Raw genomic sequence first — 20,112 nt, 5'->3', positions numbered from 1 at the left:
GGTGCCAGGACGGTCCGTGGGTGATGCACGGGGGGTGATGCACGGGGGGGGGTGTCACCGTGGGAAGTTCCCTTTTTCCCCTCCTTTCCCAGCGCGGCACTGCGGGACCCGCATCGCCCGCGTGTGTGTGTGTGTGTGTGTGCGCGGGGTCTGTGTGTGTGCGGGGTCTGTGTGTGTGTGGGTGTGTGCGGGGTGTGCGTGGAAGGGCCGTGCGGGCTCTCCCCGCCCCACGCTGCGTGATCCGCCCCGCACCGCACCGGAGGGCGGGACGCGCCGCCCGCCCCGCCCGCAGGTACCGCCGCGTCCCGCGGGGACTCGGGGGGGTCCGTGGGGGCCGGGCGGGGGTCCCGCATCCCCCTTTTGTTGCGTGTCCACCCCCCCGCTTTGCTGCCGCGGCCGGCGCCGGTGCGGGACCATGAAGGTGAAGGTGATCTCGGTGCTGGAGGACAACTACATGTACCTGGTGATCGAGGAGAGCACCCGCGACGCCGTCGCCGTGGACGCCGCGGTCCCCAAAAGGGTGAGAGACGCTCGGACCCCCCCCTGCCCCCCGGGTGGGCTGCGGGTCCCACGCGGGGGATGTGCCCGTGGGACAGCGGGGTGTATCCACGGGCATCCCACCGGCGGGACCGGCCCCCTTCATCCCTGGTGGAATGCGGGGGGTGCTGGACCCCTCTCCCACCCACCCCTGGGCTGCGGGGCGATTCCGTGTTGCCTTGACCGTGCGGAGCCTTGCGGACCCCGCAGCGAGTGAGAATAAGCCGGAATAAACCTTTGGAGCAGTTCTCCCGTGCCCAGTCCCGCGTCCCAGGAGCTGCGGGGAGGGCAGTGCCCGGGGTCGCCGTGACCCCCCGTGCCCCCGCCTGGGCTGTTGCGCATCGTGCAAAGGCTGTCGCGGTTTTTAAGCGTTTGGTGCTGACTCGGACGTTTCCTTCCTCTCTGAGGAGCGTAATCGGGAGCTGCCGGAGGGCTTGTTCCTGGCCCTGAATGTTAAGTTGGCATTAGGAGCCTGCTGGCGGCTGGGCCGGGCTTGGCAGCCCCACGTGGCCGCTCGCCCTGCCAGGGTGGGTTGCGAGGCCACCATTTCCCTGCACGGCTCCTCTCTGGTGTCGCTGGCCATAAAATGCCACCACTCCCACGGGAGCAGCGTGTTCCCATCCCCCTGCTCCACTCTGGGTCGAGCCTTCATCCCACCCCTCAGCCCGTGGCTGCTCAGCAGGTGGTTTGGGTGATTCCCGTGCCCTGGTCAGGCGGGTCCCTCGCCCACAGAGTGGTGCCACAGGGGACAGGTCCTACAGTGGCTGTCCCAGCCATGGGTGGGTCACCCCCCCTGCCCGCTCACGTCCCGCTGCGCTGGCTCCCTTTCAGCTGCTGGAGATCATCAGGAAGGAGGACGTGGTGCTCAGGGCCATCCTCACCACCCACCACCACTGGTAAGTGTGGCCAGGTCGGGGTGGCCGTGGCCTTTCCCATTCCCTTTCCCGAGTGCCCATTCCCTCCTCTGCTGGCACAGGGACCACGCGAGGGGCAACGAGGAGCTGGCGCGGCTGTGCCCGGGGCTGAGGGTGTTCGGGGCCGACCAGCGCATCGGGGCCCTCACGGACACGGTGACACACGGCCAGGAGCTCACGGTGCGTGGCCACGGGGCCACGGGAGCGTCCGGGGCTCGGACCCCACACACAGCTCCTGCCTGGTGGGGCGGCTGGGGCTGGCACGGTGTGATGGGGGGTGGAGAGGGCGATGGCAGGACCCCCTGTGGGGTGGCACCGTGGTCCCTGGTGGGGTGGCACCGTGCTGGGGGCTGGGTTGGTGCTGCTGGGCTGTGCTCAGCTCCCCGTGCCCTGGGGCAGTGGCAGATGTGGCACCGTGGATTTGAGGCTGGGATGGAAGGGAAATCTCCTCCCCGTTCCCAGCCCATTTGGGGTTGTGCTGGAGGATCCAACCCTCTCCTGGGGCCCTGCTGCTCAATGCCATGGTCCAGGCATGTGCCACCTGAGCCTTATCCAGACCACCACTGTCACCTCTGTGACCCGCTGAGCCTGGGCGGGTGTTGCCAAGGGGTGTGGGGGCGTCTGTTTGTCCCCTCAGTGGGATCCTGACCCTCTCTCCCTGCAGTTCGGGGCCATCCGGGTGAGGTGCCTCTTCACCCCCTGCCACACCTCAGGCCACATGTGCTACTTCATGTGGGAGGACGATTCCCCGGATGCTCCCGCCCTCTTCTCAGGTATCCCACCCTGCCCACGTGCCCCCCGTGGGTCCCGGGGACACGGGACACGCTCCCCGTGTGCTCCTGTCCCCCCACACCCCGCGCTCCCGGGGTGAATCCACAGTGTGGGGGCACCCCTGGCACCCACCCCTGGCACCCACCCCTGGGCACGGGGCCGGGGGCCCCTCCGTGCCCAGAGCCCTTTCCCGCAGGTGACACCCTGTTCGTGGGAGGCTGTGGGCAGTTCTTCGAGGGGACAGCGGAGCAGATGTACACGAACCTCACCCAGATCCTGGGGGCTCTGCCCAAGGACACGGTGAGTCCCACAGCACCCACCCCTGGGAGGGACCCCGCAGTCAGGAGGGGGCTGGAGGCTGGCACAGCCTGTCCCATGGTGGGGATGGGTTGGATCCAGCCCTTGGAGCAGGTCTGATGCCGGGTCCTTCCCGCTGGATCCACAGAAGGTGTTCTGTGGCCACGAATGCACCGTCCGGAACCTCAAATTCGCCCTGAAAGTGGAGCCAGAGAATGAAATGGTGAAGGAGAAACTTGCCTGGGCCAGGGTAAGTGGCTGTGCCCCCTGGGGTGGGGCCCAGGGGCGTTGGATGCCAGCGGGATCCTGGATGTCTCTGGTCCCTCGGCAGCAGCGGGATGACGAGGACCTGCCCACGGTGCCCTCGACGCTGCAGGAGGAGTTTCTCTACAACCCTTTCCTGAGGGTCATGTAAGCAGTGCCGGCGCCTGGGGGGGTGAAGGGCCCCCAAAATCCACTCCCCTGTTCCCTCCAGCAACATCTCCTCTCCCAGTAGCTTCAGTGACCGGTGGGAATCCCAAGCCCTGAGGGAGGGGAGGGTGCCGGGCCATGGGGTCCCACCTGCCCAGCACAAGGCCCGTGTGCCCCAGCAGTGCCCGGCACCAGGGTGGGACTCTGTGGTGTCCGTGGTGGTGTGGGGGGGGCAGGGGTCCCATCCTGCCCCCCATGGCACAGCAGAGCTGCTCTCCCCGCAGGGAGGAGCCCGTGCAGAGGTTCACGGGCCAGACGGACCCTGTGGAGGTGCTGAGGACGCTCCGCACCGAGAGGGACAACTTCAAGAAGCCCAAGGAGAGGCCCAACCCCCCGGCCATGCTGGCCTTCGACTGGGGGCTCTTCAGCCCCTTCCTGGAGAAGCAGTGACATCCCTGCCGTGCTGGGGGTCCCTCCTGGCTGTGCCCAGCCTGGACTCGCTCCCAGTTGGGAACTGGTGTTTGTCCTTAACCTGCTCGTCCGAGGCCACTCCGCTCTGCTCTGCTCTGCTCTCCCTCCGGCTCCGTGTCCGGCTCCCAGGGCAGTCCCAGGGGAGCAGGAGCACGTGGGTGCCTTGGGAGAGCCCAGGCTGTGGTGACCCCCCTGCTGCGCTGGGGCTGCTGCTGGCGGAGGGCCTGGAGATGTTTTTGGAGATAGGAGATTCCCACTCTCCCAGTGCTGGGATCAGGGTGGGAGCTGCCGCCAGTCCCGCAGCCCCATTCCCACGGAAGGGAGCTAAGGAAAAGCACGAAAAGGGGGGGATGCTCAGGGACTGTGGTGCTGTAACCCACCAGGCTGTCAGGCTCTCCTGCCTGTCCTGCCAGCCCTGGGGGCTGCACCCCATTCCCAGGGGATTCTCTGAAGCAGCCACGTGGCTCCGGAGCCCCTGGGCCCCTCCCAGGCCCGGGATGGGCAGGATGAGGCACAGACACTTGGAGACCCAAGGGAAGCTGGGAGGTGTCTGGTGTCACTGGTGTCCATGGTACCCACCCAGCTCCACCCTGCACTGACAGACACCCTCAGCACAGCGGGGTTTTGGTGGGGTTTTCCCGTTTTTCCCTATTTTTCTAGTGGATAACACTGTGTAGGGCTTTGTAACAGTTGCTGCCTTCAGGAGCCATTGGAACCCCTCAGCCCACGTGGGGTGTGCTCAGTGGAGCCCAGGAATGCCCCAACCCACTGGCTTTGGGAGATGCTTTCCAAGGTGTGACAGATTTTAGGCTGCCACACATCCATTGCTTTTTTCTTCCAAGATAAAAACCTGTAAAACACTCGGCTGCAACCACACGGACATTGCCTTGCCTTCACACCAGGGGCCAGGGGACAGCTCCCAGGCCTCCTCAGCCTCCCTTTGTGCAACATCAGGGCGGTATTTGAGCTTCTTTTTTAGGTCTGAGAAATGTGCAGAGTTTTATTTGCAGCTGGGGGGAGGCACATTGGACTAGTAAAGCAATTTTTGTGGAGAAAACTGGGCTTTGATGGCAGCTCCCAGCGCTGCAATACAGTTGATTTCAGGGTCTTTCATGTGTGGACTGTGAACTGGAGTTTGGGTTGTGGTTGTTCCTTCCCCGGCTGCAAACTAGGCTGAGGTTTTATTTTTTGCCTTTTATTAATAGTTTAGATTTACTCTCCCTTGTGGGAGGGGAAGGATTAATCTGCTGCTTGAGCTGCCTCAGTACTGCTGCCTGAGTTCCTCAGTTCACGGGGAATGGTGGAGTTGTAGATGTACCCGGGTGTTCCTCGGGAATTTGGTTTGTCCTGGGAGCAGGGATGCACCCGTGTGTGCTCAGGGAGGGTCTCTGAGCTGTCCCTGAGCTCACGGGGCCACAGCTCAAGGGCTGGGAGAAATTCCAGCTGCTCCTGGTGCCATGGCAGGAACACCCCCCTGGAACACCCCCCTGGAACACTCAGGAACAGGAACCTGGGGGTGTTCTGGGTGACTTTTGTGATCTGTGTGTTGGCAACCTGGGAACTGGAGAGGAGACAAAGTGTAGAGCCCTGATTACTTAATTTACAGCTAATTGTGCTTAATTTATTGTGCATTTCTGGCCTGATGTGCATGTGCTCAGCAGACACAGTTTCCTCTGCACTCCCAGCACTCCAGGCTGGCTCTGTGGGAGCACTGGCACCTCTCCCTGGCCATGGAATTTTATGGTTTAGCCAAACCCTGGGTGTTATGAATCCCTGAAACCACCAACTTGCTCGTCAGGAGGGTGGGGAGGGGGAGGCAGTGGGAGATTCTTGCCTTAGAACACTGTGAACTCACTGACTGATCAACACCTGAAAAATGTAAAGCTTTTAATTAAAACCATTAAAAATGTAATTTCCACTGTTGGTTTGCTTTGAACAAGCAGCTCTGAGGAGACAAAGGCAGGTGAAGGTGTGGCAGCTTCGGTTCCTGCCAGCCCCAAGGTCAAGGTCTGTAACTGAGGGAGGGTCAGTGCTGATTTTGGGAGGAGTTTCCTCATGGAAGGGGTTTGGACTCAGGGAGGTGGTGGAGTCCCCAGCCCTGGAGGTGTCCCAGGAAGGCCTGGCTGTGGCACTCAGTGCTCTGGGCTGGGGGACAAGGTGGGGATGGGGCACAGGGGGATCCATGGGCTGGGAGGGCTTTTCCAACCTTAATGATTCTGGAATTCTGTGCCCAGGGTATGGACACAGGTCAGCCTGGGCTGGACACAGAGAGAGATGCAATTGCCCACAGTACAGATAATTATTATAATTAAAGGAAATCCCAAGGTTTCAACATTCATTCCAGACTCATTCCATCAGGACCCAAAGCAGCTCCAGAGCTGCTCCCAGGCTGCCGGAACCCTCCTGAGGCCACAGAACCTGCAGCTGCCTCCAGGGGCAGTGAAATAGAGAACCCCAAGGCCTAATTAGACCATTTCTAATTAAATGAGGATGTTCCAGCAGAGGCAGCCATAAAAGTGGATAAACTGATCCCAGAGAGGCCAAATCCTGCCCTGAGCCAGATCCCCTGGCACCTTAAATTCATCACTTGTGGTAGGAATAGGGTGGCAAAGGGAGGGCAGATTCAGCCCATAGAGACTGTGCAGAGGCTGGGATGGATTTCTGCTTCTTTAAACACGTGTTTTAAGTTAGTGTTTGGGTTTTATTTACATCTCTTCAATAGTTATTAAGCTGAAGGAATTACTAGTGCTGGGCTCTATGACCATTCCCATCTTCTTTCCAGAGGCAGGAATTCCACAGAACTTCAGCTGTCCTTTGAGAATCATAAATAGAGCTGGGTTAAAAAGGCACTGAGGATGTGTCTCTGGGCTTGTCAGTGTTCACCACTTGATGTTGAAGCTCGTGTTTGCTTTCTCCACGGGGTGATATTCCGTGTGCAGCGTTCCCACAGCCTTCTCCGAGTCCCTGCCTCCCAGCCAGTGCTCGTACAGCTCAGCCACAGCCTGGTTCTCCTCTGGAATCTCAGCCTTTGGAGACTCATACAACCTCTCCACGTGCTGCAGCTCGTCCTTGGATCCCCCCTCCAGCTTGATCTGCCCTCCTCCGTTCAAACAACCTGCGGCAACAACGGAGAAAACCCAGTGGAGAAGAAAATTGAGCTTCAGCAGGAAAAATCCAACAAAAAACTACAGTTACTCTGCACCTGCAAACACTTATAGAACTGAAAACACCCTCAGAATGGAGGTTTACTCCCATTTATCTCCCTGCAGCAGGGCCACAGGGCAGGGAGATCCTGGCTGTGCCTGCGGCCAGCTGGGAATGTGCCAGGAGCTCCAGCCCTTATCTCCCGCCTCCAGAAGAGGGTCAGAGCACACTCCAGGTGAATCCAGGCTTGGAGCCACAACTGAGGGCAAAGGAAACATGGGGTGCTGGGAGCTGAGCTCTGCAGTGAGAGGTTGCCCAGAGCAGTGTCAGGCGCTGGAGCTGTGCAGACCCTCGGGAGGGAGCAGTGGCTCCCAAGTGCCAGAAGTGGCCCCTCAGCATCAGCCCAGGCTGGGATCAAGCTGCCCCTGCTTCCTGCTGGCTGATTCCAAGAGAGCCAGGAGGGAGGAAAAGGAAACTAAGTGGAAAATGGAATAAAATATTTAGGAAGAGACTTTCCCCACCAGTGTTTTCTGAAAGTGTAATGGCCAGTTTTGTGCAATTTTAGGGGAAAAATCCCCTCAGGTAACGAAGAGCTCAGAAAATCAGGAAACCCTCCTTAAAAGCACTAAGTGTGCAAATTTTGTGTGATGGAATTTAACAGCAGTTACTTAAATCCTGAGGCATTACTGGCTTAGAGGCAGGAAAATCCACAACCAGCCCTGAGATTGTGACGCTGGGACTGTCACACCTCCAGAGGTCACGGCTGTGCCACAACACTCAGGGTGTGAAATCACCTATTGTCTTGTATTTAGGCTCAATTTCATAGAGCATCTCCCAGCTCTGGATTTGCAGCAGCCCCACCTGAGGGACAGGCCATGACCTCCACGTAGTGATATGGAGACTTCCCCCGTTTCAGCTTCTGCACCAGGTTCTGGATGTTCCGAAATCCATAAGCCAGGGCAAACTGGAGCAGGACCTCTCCATCCCTCTGCAGAGTCACCTCCTGGAAGTCCTTGTTTCTGAGGAACGAGAGCAGAGGAAATGTCTTACCCAAATGAGCTTCTATTTTAAACTTCAAAGGGCCCTGAGCTAAACCCAAGTTCTCTGTGAATCTTATTTGAGAGCTGTCCTAGTTCTTTGCCATCGAAACAAAATATGAAGGAACTGCTTCCAGATCCTTCTCCAGGCTCGTTTGAGGAGCTGCCACCTGAGCAGAGTTTGCTGAAGGACACCTGTGCTGAATAAATCCTTAAAAGCTCAGCAAATGGAGCCTTTCACTGTGACAGACCTGAAGCCACTGAGGGAATTTTTAACTTGCAATGGGCCATAAAACCAGGGAGCAAACCAAGACTGAAGGATTCCAGACTCCAAAGGTCAGTGGGAATACTTGTTCCTGATAAAAAAATGTAAGTAATTTGGTTTTTATCACGTATTTCATATCAGGACTGTTTCTTCTGCTTCCTGGACCAGGGAATCCTAAACATAAATGTTGCTCATTGGGGATATAATTAATTACAAATGATACATTAAGTTATAGCTGGGAAGGTAGAAGGAATCTCAGGTGAATGAGCCTCAATGTCTAAACTCATGTGACCTGTTTATAGTTTAAACAGAGCCCTAAAGCCCTCGCACAAGGTTTTTTTCTGTGATCAATAATTAGTGATAAATCTACTTTATTGGTGTGATCAAAGGTGAGGAAGCCCAGATCCATGGGAGCTCTGCTTTCTAAATTATTCTAAAAATTGCCTGCAACTTGACACTGGGAAAATCCACCAAACTAAAGTGTGTGGGTGGAGAAGGGGCTGGAAATCTCCAGGGGAAAGGCAGCCAAGAGTGGCTGATTTATTGCTCAGCAACTGGGGGAGTGAGAAGCCAACTCTCAAGCCTGGAAGTAAAATGTTGAACATTGCAAAGAAAATCTCAGCCCATCAGCAAGATAACAGCATGGAGAGAATTCCAAAAAACCAGTGCTTTCTGTAGGATTTCCATTCCAGCTTCTTACTTTAGAGGTTTGTACTCAATGGCATCCACTTGAATCCCAAAGAGCTCCTTGGCTGCGTGCCTGTAAATGTGCTCCAGGTATCCCCCCGAGCCCCCTCCAGGGTGGGTGCTGAGCTCCTCTGCTGCACTGCTGAGCCTGGGGAGGGAGAGAGTGGCACCTTTAGGGGGATCTTTGGTCAAACAAAGAGCCAACATGAACACAGAGGGCCAGGGGACTGAGGAACAGCAGAAGAAGCCACAAACCAGCTCCCTTTGAGCTCCAGCTTTTCCCTTTCTCTGGGAACCAATTTACAGCCCCAGAGACCATCAGGTTTGACCCTGTGCTGCTCACTGGGAATAGTGTCACGTGCCACAGGTTGTGGCTGCCCCATCCCTGAGGTGTCCAAGGCCAGGCTGGACAGGGCTTGGAGCAACCTGGGACAGTGGAAGGTGTCCCTGCCCACGGCAGGGGGTGGCACTGGATGAGCTTTAAGGTCCTTGTAACCCAAACCATCCCAGGGTTCCAGCAGTGCCAGGACTTTTGCTCCCTCCATGGCTGTTTCAGCAGGATCCTGGTTCAAGTTCACCACGTTTTTTGTGTTGAACAACTCTGTTACCACCAGTCCTGGAACTCCAGCTCTGCACAGCCAATCCCATCTCCCTGCCATCCCAGAACTCCACCAGCTCTGCAGAATTGTGGCAGTGTTCCTGGGGAACAGCTCCACACACGGAAGCCACAACAATAGCTTTTGTTAGGAGAGGAGAAGGAGCTGAGGGATCTCTCTGCAGCCCTGCTCAGGCAGTGACACTTGGATTCTCCCACTGACAGCTGCGGAGGGGAAAACACTTGAACCGGGGCCAAAGCTTCAAGTCCAATGGAAGCTGTTGCCTCTGGCAGATAAAATCTTCGCTGTGGAAGAGCTGCTGAAGCCCCAGCTGAGGCTGCAGGAACTATTTTTAATTTGCTGTTGTTTACAGGAACTGAGCCCCATCCCACCCCCTGTGTGTCTGCCCTCACGTACAGCTCCTCTCCCAAGCTGCCAGGAAGCTCCGGCGCTGGCCCGGAGCAAACGGTTATCCCAGCAAAACTCCTGGGATTTCTGGCACTTCAGCCCATCCTTGCTGCCAAATGTAATAACCTTAATGGGCTTTTGCACGTGCTGGGGGATAAAGCAGAACAACAGGCCTTGGGCTGCTTGTGGGCAGGCTCCAGTTCCCAAGGAATACGTGCTGTTTGGAGCCAGACGATCCCCGAGGACGTGGGAGCCCTGGGAGGCTGTGGAGGCACTTGCTCATCCCCAGCACGAGGCCTGGTGCTCACAATGTTCTCCTGAGCAGCTGCCCAGAGATCTTTATCAGGTAATTAGATGTTCAGTTCCCTGTTATAACTGACACTTCCAGATGGTCATTCCCTAAGGGAAGGCAAACACTTGAGGATCGTTTTTTCCCCTCTCGTGGTGTAACAAAAAGCAGGTGGAAGACAAGGGTGTGTTGACATGGGCACTGTCTGAAAATGTGCTTTTGGGACTCCAGTGTCTGAAGGGGCTACAGGGAAAGTGGGGAGGGACCCTCATCAGGAATTGGAGTGACAGGACAAGGGGAATGGCTTCCCACTGCCAGAGGGCAGGGTTAGATGGGATACTGGAGAGAAATCCTTCCCTGTGAGGGTGTGAGGCCCTGGCACAGGTTGTCCAGAGAAGCTGTGGCTGCTCCTGGATCCCTGGAAGTGTCCAAGGCCAGGCTGGACGGGGCTTGGAGCAACCTGGGCTAGTGGGAGGTGTCCCTGCCCGTGGCAGGGGTTGAAATGAGATGAGCTTCAAGGTCCCTTCCAACCCAAACCATTCCAGGATTCTGTGATTCTACACTTAACCACCTTCTAGAATTCTGAAAGGTGCTGCACGTGTCATTCTCTGTTCATTAATGTGCAAAGAGCGCTGTGGAGACATTTCTTTTACCCTGGAGAAAAGGCAGCTGGGGGTCTGTGCTCAGTGCAGACCCACCCCTGATGGCAGCTCAGGGTCTGACAGTCACCCAGGTCTGGGCAGTTGTCACTCAACCAGATGTTGCTCTTCAGTTTGAAACAACTTCATTCTCATCTGGTTTGCACGTGTTTTATATCTCATTTTTCTTTACAAATGGGCTTCTAGAGATGAGCTGTGGGGCCCTAGATATTTCTTCTTTATGCTTTAATTTTGGGATCCTCACAGTAGCTCTGACAATTAGGAAAAAAGGGTAGTACCAGCTTTGTTTCACTGACACTGAGCCAGATTCTTTCCCTTTTCAAGGCTTGCAGGGAGGTTTTTGTGGGATTGCACTAGCAACCTGTGAGTAACAGGAGCTGGAGGAAGTGAATCCAGTGGGAATTCATCCTATTCTGTACATTATTTTAACTCCCAATTGTGCTGGTTCAAGTGACACAAGAAGACAGAGCAAACCCACACACACTGCGTAGAACAGTGGTGGAAAGGGGAATCCAGTGAAGAATTCTGTCAACACTGGATGACAGAGAACAGGACTGGGATGAGATTTTGTTCTTACATGGTATCCAAGGGACCAGGATCTACATCTGAGAGAGATACTCCTTCTTGTTCCAACAGCTTTAGCACTTCTCCTGAAACAGAACCAGCCAGAAATAGTTCTTATTTTGGGGATAAAGGAAAACAAACAAATCCAGTACCTAAGGCTGCACCTACATTTTTAGCAGGGCATGATTTGCACTATTAAAGTGTAAATACACATCAATACAGCCTCTATCAGAGACAAAGGGTCAGTAAAACCAGGAAACCCTTGGCTCTGAGGCTTCCAGAATGAGTTGACTCCCTGTGGCTCTTACCTGTGGTGATCACACAGTCCACATCCCTGGTTTGGTACTGCTGGTTGAAAAAGTCTGGCCTGGAGGCCTCGAGCTTTTTGTCATAACAGGGCATCACTGTGACGTGGTAAATCTGGTCAGGGGTCAGGTGCTGCAAGAAAGACAAAGCTGGGCAGTTGGATCAGCCAAAATCCCACCTGTCCTGAGGGAGGTGTTTTCCAGGTACAAATGGGAATGGTGAAATTAATGCCACCATGCCCCTGGAAATAACCCCCATTCTTACTGAATACTTATATTTATTTATTTATATATACATTATTTCTCTCCTAGAAGCCAATTTCAGTTTGTAGCAAGTGTGAGCAGTTTGGTCCTTTACAGGTTTCATGGAATCCTGGAATGGTTTGGGTTGGAAGGGACCTTAAAGCCCATCCAGTGCCACCCCTTGCCATGGGCAGGGACACCTTCCACTAGCCCAGGTTGCTCCAAGCCCCGTCCAACCTGGCCTTGGACACTTCCAGGGATGGGGCAGCCACAGCTTCTCTGGACAACCTGTGCCAGAGCCTCAAGACCCCCCCAGGGAAGGATTTCTCTCCAATATCCCATCTAACCCTGCCCTCTGGCAGTGGGAAGCCATTCCCTGTGTCCTGTCTCTCCAGGCTCTTGTAAATAGTCTGGGTCCATCTTTCCTGTCAGCTCCCTTCAGGCACTGGAGGCTTCCCCCCATCCTGGTGCAGATGATCCCAAGTCAGGCAGAGAGGTGAATCCCTGATGAAGCACTTAGGGAATATGTTTCTTCCATGCTCTTAAAACTCAGCCCCTGATCAGCAGCTGGAACATGATCTGGAGTCAGACAAAAACCTCAGGATCATCCAAGAACTAAACACAGGCCGAGGAAACAAGTCATTGACTCCAGGCCATTGTTTGAGTCCCTTGTGCCAAATATTCTCAGTAGCTGCCAATTTTTGTAACAAATATGCAATGTCAGCACCTCCTTAATGCAAGTGTTAAACCACTGCTCGTTAGAGGACAATTAATCACAGAGCCAGAAGTGGTGCTTAAGTTCCTTACAGGACAAATCTGGGCTATTTGCATAACTCCAGGCTGTGAACATCAAACTCACTCTTGGAAGGATTCCAGAGGTTACAGACTGAGGACAGAACTAAGTCCAGCTGCAACAGAACATCAAGTTGGGAATGAGGGAGTTGTTTTTAGACAAGACATGATCTGCACGTAAGCACTGACTGAGGCCTTGGCTGAGGGGAGCTGATGTGAAGTTACTCCCCAGCATGAAAAACCAGACCCAGACAGGATGGGAGCAGAAAGGCACCCATAAAGAAGCTTCCCCAGCCTTCCCAAATAACACCCAGAGGCTTTAATTAGCCCCTGCAGCATGTGCTTAGTGTTGTGCCCTAGTTATGAACTTCTCATTAGATAAAACAGAAGTGAGGAAGATTCTGGCTTTGTAACCTTCTGCAGGGTAGTTTTTACCTTTAAACGTGGATAACATGTAGCAAAAGGGAAAAAAAAAATCAGCCTGAAGTGTTCATTTTAGGTGGTTTTCCATCAGGAATAGCATTTTTAGACCCTTACCTGCTGTTCTGCAAAATAACCCTTGACCAAGGAGCCCATGACCTGCTGGGGAGACTTGGTGGTGCTGATGTAGGGGATGATGAAGCTGCCGTGGGTTTTCTCTGCGTAGCAGATCCAACCTAGAGGGAATGGAATTAGCAAATTAAACTTAAAAACAACAAGCAGGCCTTTACCTTGCCCGTTCTCCCCCCAGCCTCAGGCTTAGGACTCATTAATAACCATTCTGAGCTTCACTCCAGCACAGAAAGCAAAGGATTCTCTGAGATCCTCAGGCAGCTGTTAACACCAAGCTCTCTTTGTACTGAAGAGAGCAACCCTCCAGGTAAATGCAGCCATTTAAACCTTTCTGCCCAGCTTTGGGATTCTTAGTTCCAGCTCTAACTCCCTGCATACCTGGGCAGGCAGAGGCCAGCATTGGCAGAGCCCTTCTGTCCTTGGTTTGCCTGCGGAAGCGTCTCACGAACTCCCGCTGACTCTCCAACAGGCTGAAGTTTCTGGAGAAAGTTGTGTCAAAAACATAGTGCACACCTAGGCAGGACAGCATCTGGTGTTAAAATCCACAGCAGAGATGCAGCAAACTGCAGCAAAAAGCCTCCAGTTAAGCCAGTTTCCAATTTATTTACAAGCACCAAACCCTGCAAGCTGAGAGGGAGCCTTTTTCCCCAAGACACCAGCACAGAAGAGGAGCAAAAGTGACAGGAGAGCTGTAAATCGAAAATGGAAAGTTCCTGTAAATGTTCCTTAACAGGTTTCATAGAATCATGGAATGGTTTGGGTCAGAAGGGACCTTGGAGGTCAGTTAATCCACCCCCTGCCATGGGCAGGGACACCTTCCACTCTCCCAGGTTGCTCCAAGCCCCGTCCAACCTGGCCTTGGACACTTCCAGGGATGGGGCAGCCACAGCTTCTCTGGGCAACCTGTGCCAGGGTCTCCCCACCCTCCCAGGGAACAATTTCTTCCCAATATCCCATCTAACCCTGCCCTCTGGCAGTTTAAATCCATTCCCCCTTGTCCTGGCACTATCTGCCCCTATAAAAAGTTTATTCTGTGACTGAAGTTGGGGACAATTTGGGGGTTAAATCCCCTCAACCCTGTGCTCTCAAACAGTCCTGTTTCACAGCCACCCCACAGCCCCTCTGGGATAACACAACAACCCCACACTTGCCTAAACTCTTCAGGAACGTTGTCAGCTTCTTGGCTGTTTCCAGAACACCCATTTTACACTTTGCAGCCAGGGAAGCTCTGGATTGAGGGGAAACAGAGACCACCACCAATTTCTGTTCATTGGGAGCAGCAGCCTTGGATAAAACCAAACAGAACCACTGTCAGACAACATGGCACAGGCACAATTCCAGGACTGGAGCATCAGAAGGTACCTCACACATTAACTCTTCAGTCAGTAACTCACACAGAGGCCCTTGAAAACTTTTTAAAAATGGGAACAACCCACGAGGGTGCACTAAAAACACTAAAAACACCCTCAGGGCTCTGAAAGTCCGTTTTGCTGTGTGGTTTCCCCCCCTGTTTGTGCAGATGCCACAACCTGTGGCTCACCTTGTTGCCAGCCAGCACTTTGCAGAGCTCCTCGTGGCTCTGCTGGGTGATGAGGACACTCTCTGCTGAAGTGATGCAGCCACTGCAGGCCAGGCAGTCATTCAGGGTGATTTTGGCCTTTTCCAGCTTCTGTGCTCCCCCATCCTGCAAGGAAAGAGGGCACAATCAGCTCTGGGCTCAGGAGCTGCTTTGCCACCTTCACCACAAACAGGACCAAAGATGTTGCTCTTTTCCTGCTCTTGGTTCATCATTAGAGAAAGGAGATTTGTTTTCAGTCAGATGGGGTGGAAGACACCTGAACTTGCTGGTTTTAATAGGATTGTTTGGCACAGGGATGGAAAGATTCATCCCAGGCAGTGTGTGGCTTGTCACTGGAAGGAAACAGTTTCCATGATATCTGACCTGAATAAGTTGGTTTTCCCCTGAGAGTCTCCTCTAATTATATTCCTGGAAAAAGTCAGGAACAGGCAGAGCAATTAGGTGCTATTAAAACTATAAAATAAGAAACCAGACCCCTCTGGAAGTGCTGTATCCTCCTTTCTTTAGGTCAAAAGGTCACTATCTGCCTAAAATTAAATGTATCATTCCCAGATGAATTCCCAGCTTGGTTAACTAAGTAATGCCAAAATTCTCTGTGAAAACAGGGAAACTGTTCTGCAAAACTCAATGGGAATTTTGGAAGGAGACTTATGAATTCAGCAGGATATTTGAGAAATAATTTGAAATATTGTCAAAAAAAAATCAGAGCAAGATTTACTAAAAATATCCAATTGAATCTCATTATGAGTGAGCACAAAAGGCATTGTCCCAAATAACCTGGAATTGCTGATCCTTAAGGACTGATGGCAAAATAAACTTCTCAGCTTTACTGCTCTAACACTGAAAATCACTGATTAATGTCAGTATTTTAGAGCATAAAACTGACACAAAATTGGAATCACTGCTTATAAGTTAATTTCTAATTTAAAATGCTCACAAATTAATAAATTGCTAATAGATAAAATGAAAATCATCACTGATTAATGTCAATGTTTCAGAGCATAAAACTGACACAAAATTGAAATTACTGCTTAGAAATTAAAAAGTCAGACTTGGGGAAAAAAAAGTCCAAGAATGCTGCCAGCAGCAGCAACACTTTTCTATCATCTTGGTTGTCTTTGAGGCATTAACTGTTCAAGCAGTTGAAATACACTCCTTTTTCTGGGTGTTTTACACAATAATGATCAAATTCCCACCTACCTGATCAATCTGGAAGTAGCTCCCATCTGCCTCAATCCTGATCTTTGCTGCTGCTTTTCCAGCCTGTTTTTCCACCTTGACAGGTTTGATACATTCCTGAAAGAGCAATAAAGCCCCCAAGTGAGGAGATGAGCACCCAAGAGGTTGGTTTCACAGAAGTGCAATGACCAGGCACCAGTTCTGGATGGATCCGACTCCTCTCCCTTAAAACAGTGCTGTAAGAAAACATCCAAGGACAGGCTCCTTACCCCTTTTGTACAGAAAGAACACCTTTCCAGCATCATTCCAGGAGCAGGGGATGCCTTTGCTGCCCTTTCTGAAGGATCTCAGCTCTGCTTTAGGGTTTTGACAGCGCAGCCCGTGGCCAGACCCTCCTCCCCAACCTCAGCCCATCCTCTCCTCCTGCGCTGGGGAGGAGTGGTCCGAGGACACGCGTTCTGCTGCCAGGGAAGTTTAATTCCATTGCAAATTGGCTCCCTGGGCCAATTCCCATTCCCTGTGCTGTTCAGGGTGGAGTCCCTTTTTTTTTTTTTTTTTTTTTTTCATTTTGTGCCGTTTTTATTGTTCAGGCACCGCCTGACTCCTCATCCTGCTGCTCCAGCCCCGGCTCCTCTGCCTTGCACACCCTGCTCTGCCTCCGGGGCCCCCAAACTCATCCACCTCTCCTGCATTCCCTACACTTCCCGCAGGGTTCAGAGAACTCCTCGGTTCTACAGCGATCCCTCCCTGAAAGGCAAATCGTGGAGGATTCCCTTGGAAACCCAAGAACTTCAGGGAGAGCGAGCAGGGTTTGTTATTCCCCATCCCACTGATCTCATTTCTGAATGGTTTTCCCGCGGTACCTGTCAGCAAATACATCCAGGGTTAATATTTTGCATACTCCGGGATGAGTATTTTGCACCCCAGGATGAATATTTTGCACTCTAGGGTCAACATTTTGCACTCCAGCGTCAATATTTTGCACTTTTCCAGCGCCTGGAGCTTCTGGAAGCAGCCGAGCTGCCCCTCCTCGCTCGTCCCCCTGGCACAGCATCTGTGCGGGTGACTCGTGTGACAGAAACCTTCTTCAGGCTTAAGATTTTACTGGGAAGGGCCCAAACGAACATCCCATGGAGCGGGGTGGGGATCACTTGGCTGATCCCAGATTCCTGCCTGTCCCCAGCGGCTCGCACTGCCCTCGCTGTTCCCTGCGCTGGGGCTGGGAGGGACAGCGAGGAATGTTCATTTTTCCCCCTTTTCCCATCTCCCCCAGCAGCAGGCAGTGTCTGAGGGGGGAGGGCAGGTCCCTGTGTAGCGACAGGACAGGAGGTAACTGTCACATCCTCACCGCCGCCCCAACCCCCTGAGGGCCGTGTTCGCGCCCTCCCTGCGGGTGCCGAGGCAGTGCCTGGCATCTCCCGGCCCCGACAGCCCCCCGGCAGCCCCCGGCCGCTCAGCCTGGCCCCACCTGTGAGGGGCCGATGAAATCGTCGAGGTCGGTGAGCTGCAGGACGCCGCTGAACCGCGCCGCCATGGCCGCCACGCCGCCGCAAAGCGGCGGGGCCAACTGTCGTGAAACCCCGCCACACCGCCGCAAAGCGCGACGCCACGTTGTCGTAAAGCGAAGGAGAGGGCTACCGCAAAACGACGCGCCTCGCTGTCGTAAACCGCAAGACCTCACTGCTGCAAAACTATGCCACACTGCCGTAAAGCACAGCGAGGAGTTGTGGGTTTTTTTGTTTGTTTGTTTTGTTTTTCTTTGTTTTGTTTTGTTTGTTTGGGTTTTTTTGTTTGTTTGGGGTTTTTTGTTTGTTTTTTGGGGGGATTTTTTTGTTTGGTTTGGTTTTTTTTGTTTTGTTTTTTTTGTGGGGGTTTTGGGTTTTTTTGTTTTGTTTTGGGGTTTTTTTGTGGTTGTTTGTTTTTATGGTGTTGGGGGTTTTTTGTATTTTTTTTTTTAAAGAAATAATTTAATTTATGCCATTTCCAGCAGGGAAAGTGGTGTAATGATCATTCAAGGGTTCTCGTGGTGCTCTCTGGGTGAGAATTGGGTGTTTTCTGGTTCACAGAGGGTTCCCCGTGTTTCCAGGAGTGCCTTGGGAATTCGAGGACTTGCAGAATTGCGACACAATGTGTATTAACAGGGGCTTTATTTAATAAAATATCTCATTGTACTGTTCGTAGGAGCACCCTGAGGTACCTGGGTGGGAGGTGCTGGTTGCAGGGTGCTCTTGATAATCCCAGAACGGGAGGATCTGCTGAGCTGGGAGGGACCACCAGGGACCATCCATCCAACTCTAAAGGAATCAGCCCAGACAGGGATCAAACCACAACCTGGGCATCATCAGGATCATCCAGTCCAGCTCCTGGCCTCGCACAGGACACCCCAACAGCCCCACCCTGTACCTGGACCATGTTTGTTCTCCATCAGACAGAGCCTGGGAGCAGTGAGGGGTTAGAGGGTCAAACCTCCCTGTTCTGACCCTACAAACAGGTCACAGGGAGGGGTTAAAGGGTCAAACCTGACCCTACAAACAGGTCAGGAGGCTGAGCTGGAGCAACTCCTGCAGGTGCTTGGCACAAGGTGCTAAGTGGGCACTCAGGGGGAGGATTTAGGGCTGGCAGCCTTGGGAGTTTGGGGAGAGTGAGAGAGAGGGTTTAGAGAGACAAGCTGGAGGTTAAGCCTGGCTTTCCAGTTCGTGAGCTGGAACTCTGACTTCCATAACTGAGCTCTGTCTTCTCCCCTCCTTCTTTCCTAGGGCTGTGCATGTCCTGTTACCAGTGACTCTGCACATACACGTGTATCTCTATATTTATATATTTATGTATCTATATGTTTCTATATTTCTGTATGGGTTAAACGGCTCTGTCCCATCACCAGGTGTCAGCCTCGCAGCGAGAAGCACTCGAGAACACATAGAGTCCCTCAGCAGGGTCTGACTCACAGGGCATCATTTTCCTGAAGCTCCATGAGCCAGAACTTCTTGGGAATGAGGAATCCTGTTACCTCTCGCTGTGTTTTGGGTGCTTCAGTGTGTGGCAGAGCTGCCCAGGTGCTACTGATCGTCCCAACGGAGCCAGGAGGAGCTGGAGCATTTCTGGGTGCCCACAACACTTCCCCTTTCCTGCCTGGCCCTCTGGAAGGTGAGTGTGTGCTTTGGGAGGAGCCAAGTGCTGCTGGAAACATCAGGATAAGTCAAACGCTCCATCACTGCTTTTTTAGCATTAGAAAGCAGGGATTACTTTACTCACAGTGCCAGGTGCACCTGGGGTCTCTCCCCCAAACATGCAATACCCACTTTCTAAACTTTTCACTGATTAATTTATGTTCACTGGCTATAAATTACAAAATTCTCTTCATTAATTACTATTCTATCTTCTATTGGTTATTGCTTTCTCCCTTCTCGTGCTAATTATCCCCCATTTTCAGTGGTTTTGTTATCTTTTTTTTTCCTCAGATAGACAGAATTGCAGTGCAAATGCTGAGTTGTGTGGGTTAGTTTCTTTTTTATCTCTGGTTTCTGCCACGTGTCCTTGTGGGCTATAAACCCTGCATTCCTGGTACCCAGTTCTCAGCAATATTTCTCTCCCCCAGGCTTTGCTCGCTGAAAGCACATCAAGGCTGGTTTAGCAAAAACTTCAAGTTTCAGTGATTTTGCTGAACTGGGTTCATGAAAAACCTTGCTCCAGTGGGAAATTACACTGGCTAATTAAAACAATTAATTAGGAAATTTATATAATTTCCAACACGAGAACATGGCACAGCAGCCCACATCAGTAGCCCCATTCCTGGATTTTTAATCCTGTGGGATCAAACCTGTGGTGCAGCCAGAGCTGATGGTTGAGGGGTCCCCCTGATGTGATAATGAGGTTCTTCTTGAGCAGCCTTTCGAGGTTAGGCTGGTTTTCCAGGAGCATTTGGCAGCTCTGAGCCTCCTCCTGATGAAAACTGGCCTCCCAGTAATGTGGGTGACCTCCAAACTGGCCCTGTTGCTCCTCCTGGCTGCTGGTGTGGCTGGAGTGTGTCCAAGGGGCCTCATTCCTGCCCTGCTGAGTGGCCAAATGGGTCAGGCTGGGCATTGCTGGTCACCCTCCTGCCCTCTGGAGCAGCTGCTTGGTCACCAAACCCTGGTGAGGGAGGAACATCAGACGTCAGAGAATCACCTTTCCTTTTTTAGCTTGTTTGCATTTCTAGTTCAGGACATGATTTAGGTGTTACATGTCGGTGTTTTTTGACTTTGTGCAATGCAAAGGTCACAGAGGAGGTTGCAGAGGACAGGGAGAGGCAGTAACCAACCAAAATCCCTTGTGTAAACTTCCAGGAAGGTGCAACATGGTGGTTGGGTTTTACTTCCAGCTATAAACTGATATTTGATGCTATTTGGCCTTTTTGTCCTGTCTCTGTTGTCCCTGGA

The 20,112-nt window shown here is 52.9% G+C and overlaps 3 protein-coding genes across 4 annotated transcripts in view; 2 read left to right on the top strand and 1 right to left on the bottom strand.

The window, feature by feature from the left end:
* The first annotated feature begins 289 nt into the window (after positions 1-289).
* HAGHL (hydroxyacylglutathione hydrolase like) lies at positions 290-5,313 on the top strand. Of its 2 annotated transcripts, none has more exons than XM_032704456.1 (8): positions 290-520; positions 1,369-1,433; positions 1,514-1,631; positions 2,116-2,224; positions 2,419-2,522; positions 2,668-2,769; positions 2,854-2,930; positions 3,215-5,313. In XM_032704456.1, the coding sequence occupies exons 1-8, from the start codon at positions 416-418 to the stop codon at positions 3,378-3,380; spliced, it is 846 nt and encodes a 281-aa protein (XP_032560347.1). In that variant the 5' UTR covers positions 290-415; the 3' UTR covers positions 3,381-5,313. The 2 variants fall into 2 exon arrangements, with proteins under 2 accessions (XP_032560347.1, XP_032560346.1); XM_032704455.1 differs by having other exon boundaries at positions 293-520; positions 2,851-2,930.
* Positions 5,314-5,728: 415 nt separating this feature from the next.
* Positions 5,729-17,299, bottom strand: CIAO3 (cytosolic iron-sulfur assembly component 3). The gene is made up of 11 exons (XM_032704446.1): positions 17,169-17,299; positions 15,722-15,817; positions 14,483-14,626; positions 14,094-14,226; positions 13,321-13,455; positions 12,928-13,046; positions 11,359-11,488; positions 11,064-11,136; positions 8,548-8,682; positions 7,407-7,564; positions 5,729-6,516 (listed from the first exon to the last, which is right to left on the bottom strand). Exons 1-11 carry the CDS (start codon positions 17,232-17,234, stop codon positions 6,281-6,283), a joined length of 1,425 nt encoding a protein of 474 aa, XP_032560337.1. The 5' UTR covers positions 17,235-17,299; the 3' UTR covers positions 5,729-6,280.
* The window catches only part of LOC116795099 (mesothelin-like), a 37,508-nt gene continuing 23,330 nt past the window's right edge, over positions 5,935-20,112 (top strand). The window contains exons 1-2 of the mRNA XM_032704445.1: positions 5,935-7,918; positions 16,291-16,509. The gene's annotated coding sequence lies outside the window, so the exon portion shown is untranslated. The remainder of the gene's footprint in view (positions 7,919-16,290; positions 16,510-20,112) is intronic.

The sequence above is a fragment of the Chiroxiphia lanceolata genome, chromosome 16, assembly GCF_009829145.1.
Source record: "Chiroxiphia lanceolata isolate bChiLan1 chromosome 16, bChiLan1.pri, whole genome shotgun sequence".
In the NCBI taxonomy this organism is placed as follows: Eukaryota; Metazoa; Chordata; class Aves; order Passeriformes; family Pipridae; genus Chiroxiphia; species Chiroxiphia lanceolata.
Note: the sequence above shows the minus strand (reverse complement) of the source record. Positions and strands in the feature narration are given on the sequence as shown.

Excerpts from the sequence above, each read along its gene's own strand:
- HAGHL (XM_032704455.1), top strand. The coding sequence starts at position 416 with ATGAAGGTGAAGGTGATCTCGGTGCTGGAGGACAACTACATGTACCTG. Across the intron at positions 521-1,368 it reads ACGCCGCGGTCCCCAAAAGG|CTGCTGGAGATCATCAGGAA; the intron begins GTGAGAGACGCT and ends GCTCCCTTTCAG. Across the intron at positions 2,770-2,850 it reads AGAAACTTGCCTGGGCCAGG|CAGCGGGATGACGAGGACCT; the intron begins GTAAGTGGCTGT and ends GTCCCTCGGCAG.
- CIAO3 (XM_032704446.1), bottom strand. The coding sequence starts at position 17,234 with ATGGCGGCGCGGTTCAGCGGCGTCCTGCAGCTCACCGACCTCGACGAT. Across the intron at positions 13,047-13,320 it reads GCTGGCCTCTGCCTGCCCAG|GTTGGATCTGCTACGCAGAG; the intron begins GTATGCAGGGAG and ends CATTCCCTCTAG. Across the intron at positions 7,565-8,547 it reads ATTGAGTACAAACCTCTAAA|AAACAAGGACTTCCAGGAGG; the intron begins GTAAGAAGCTGG and ends CTCGTTCCTCAG.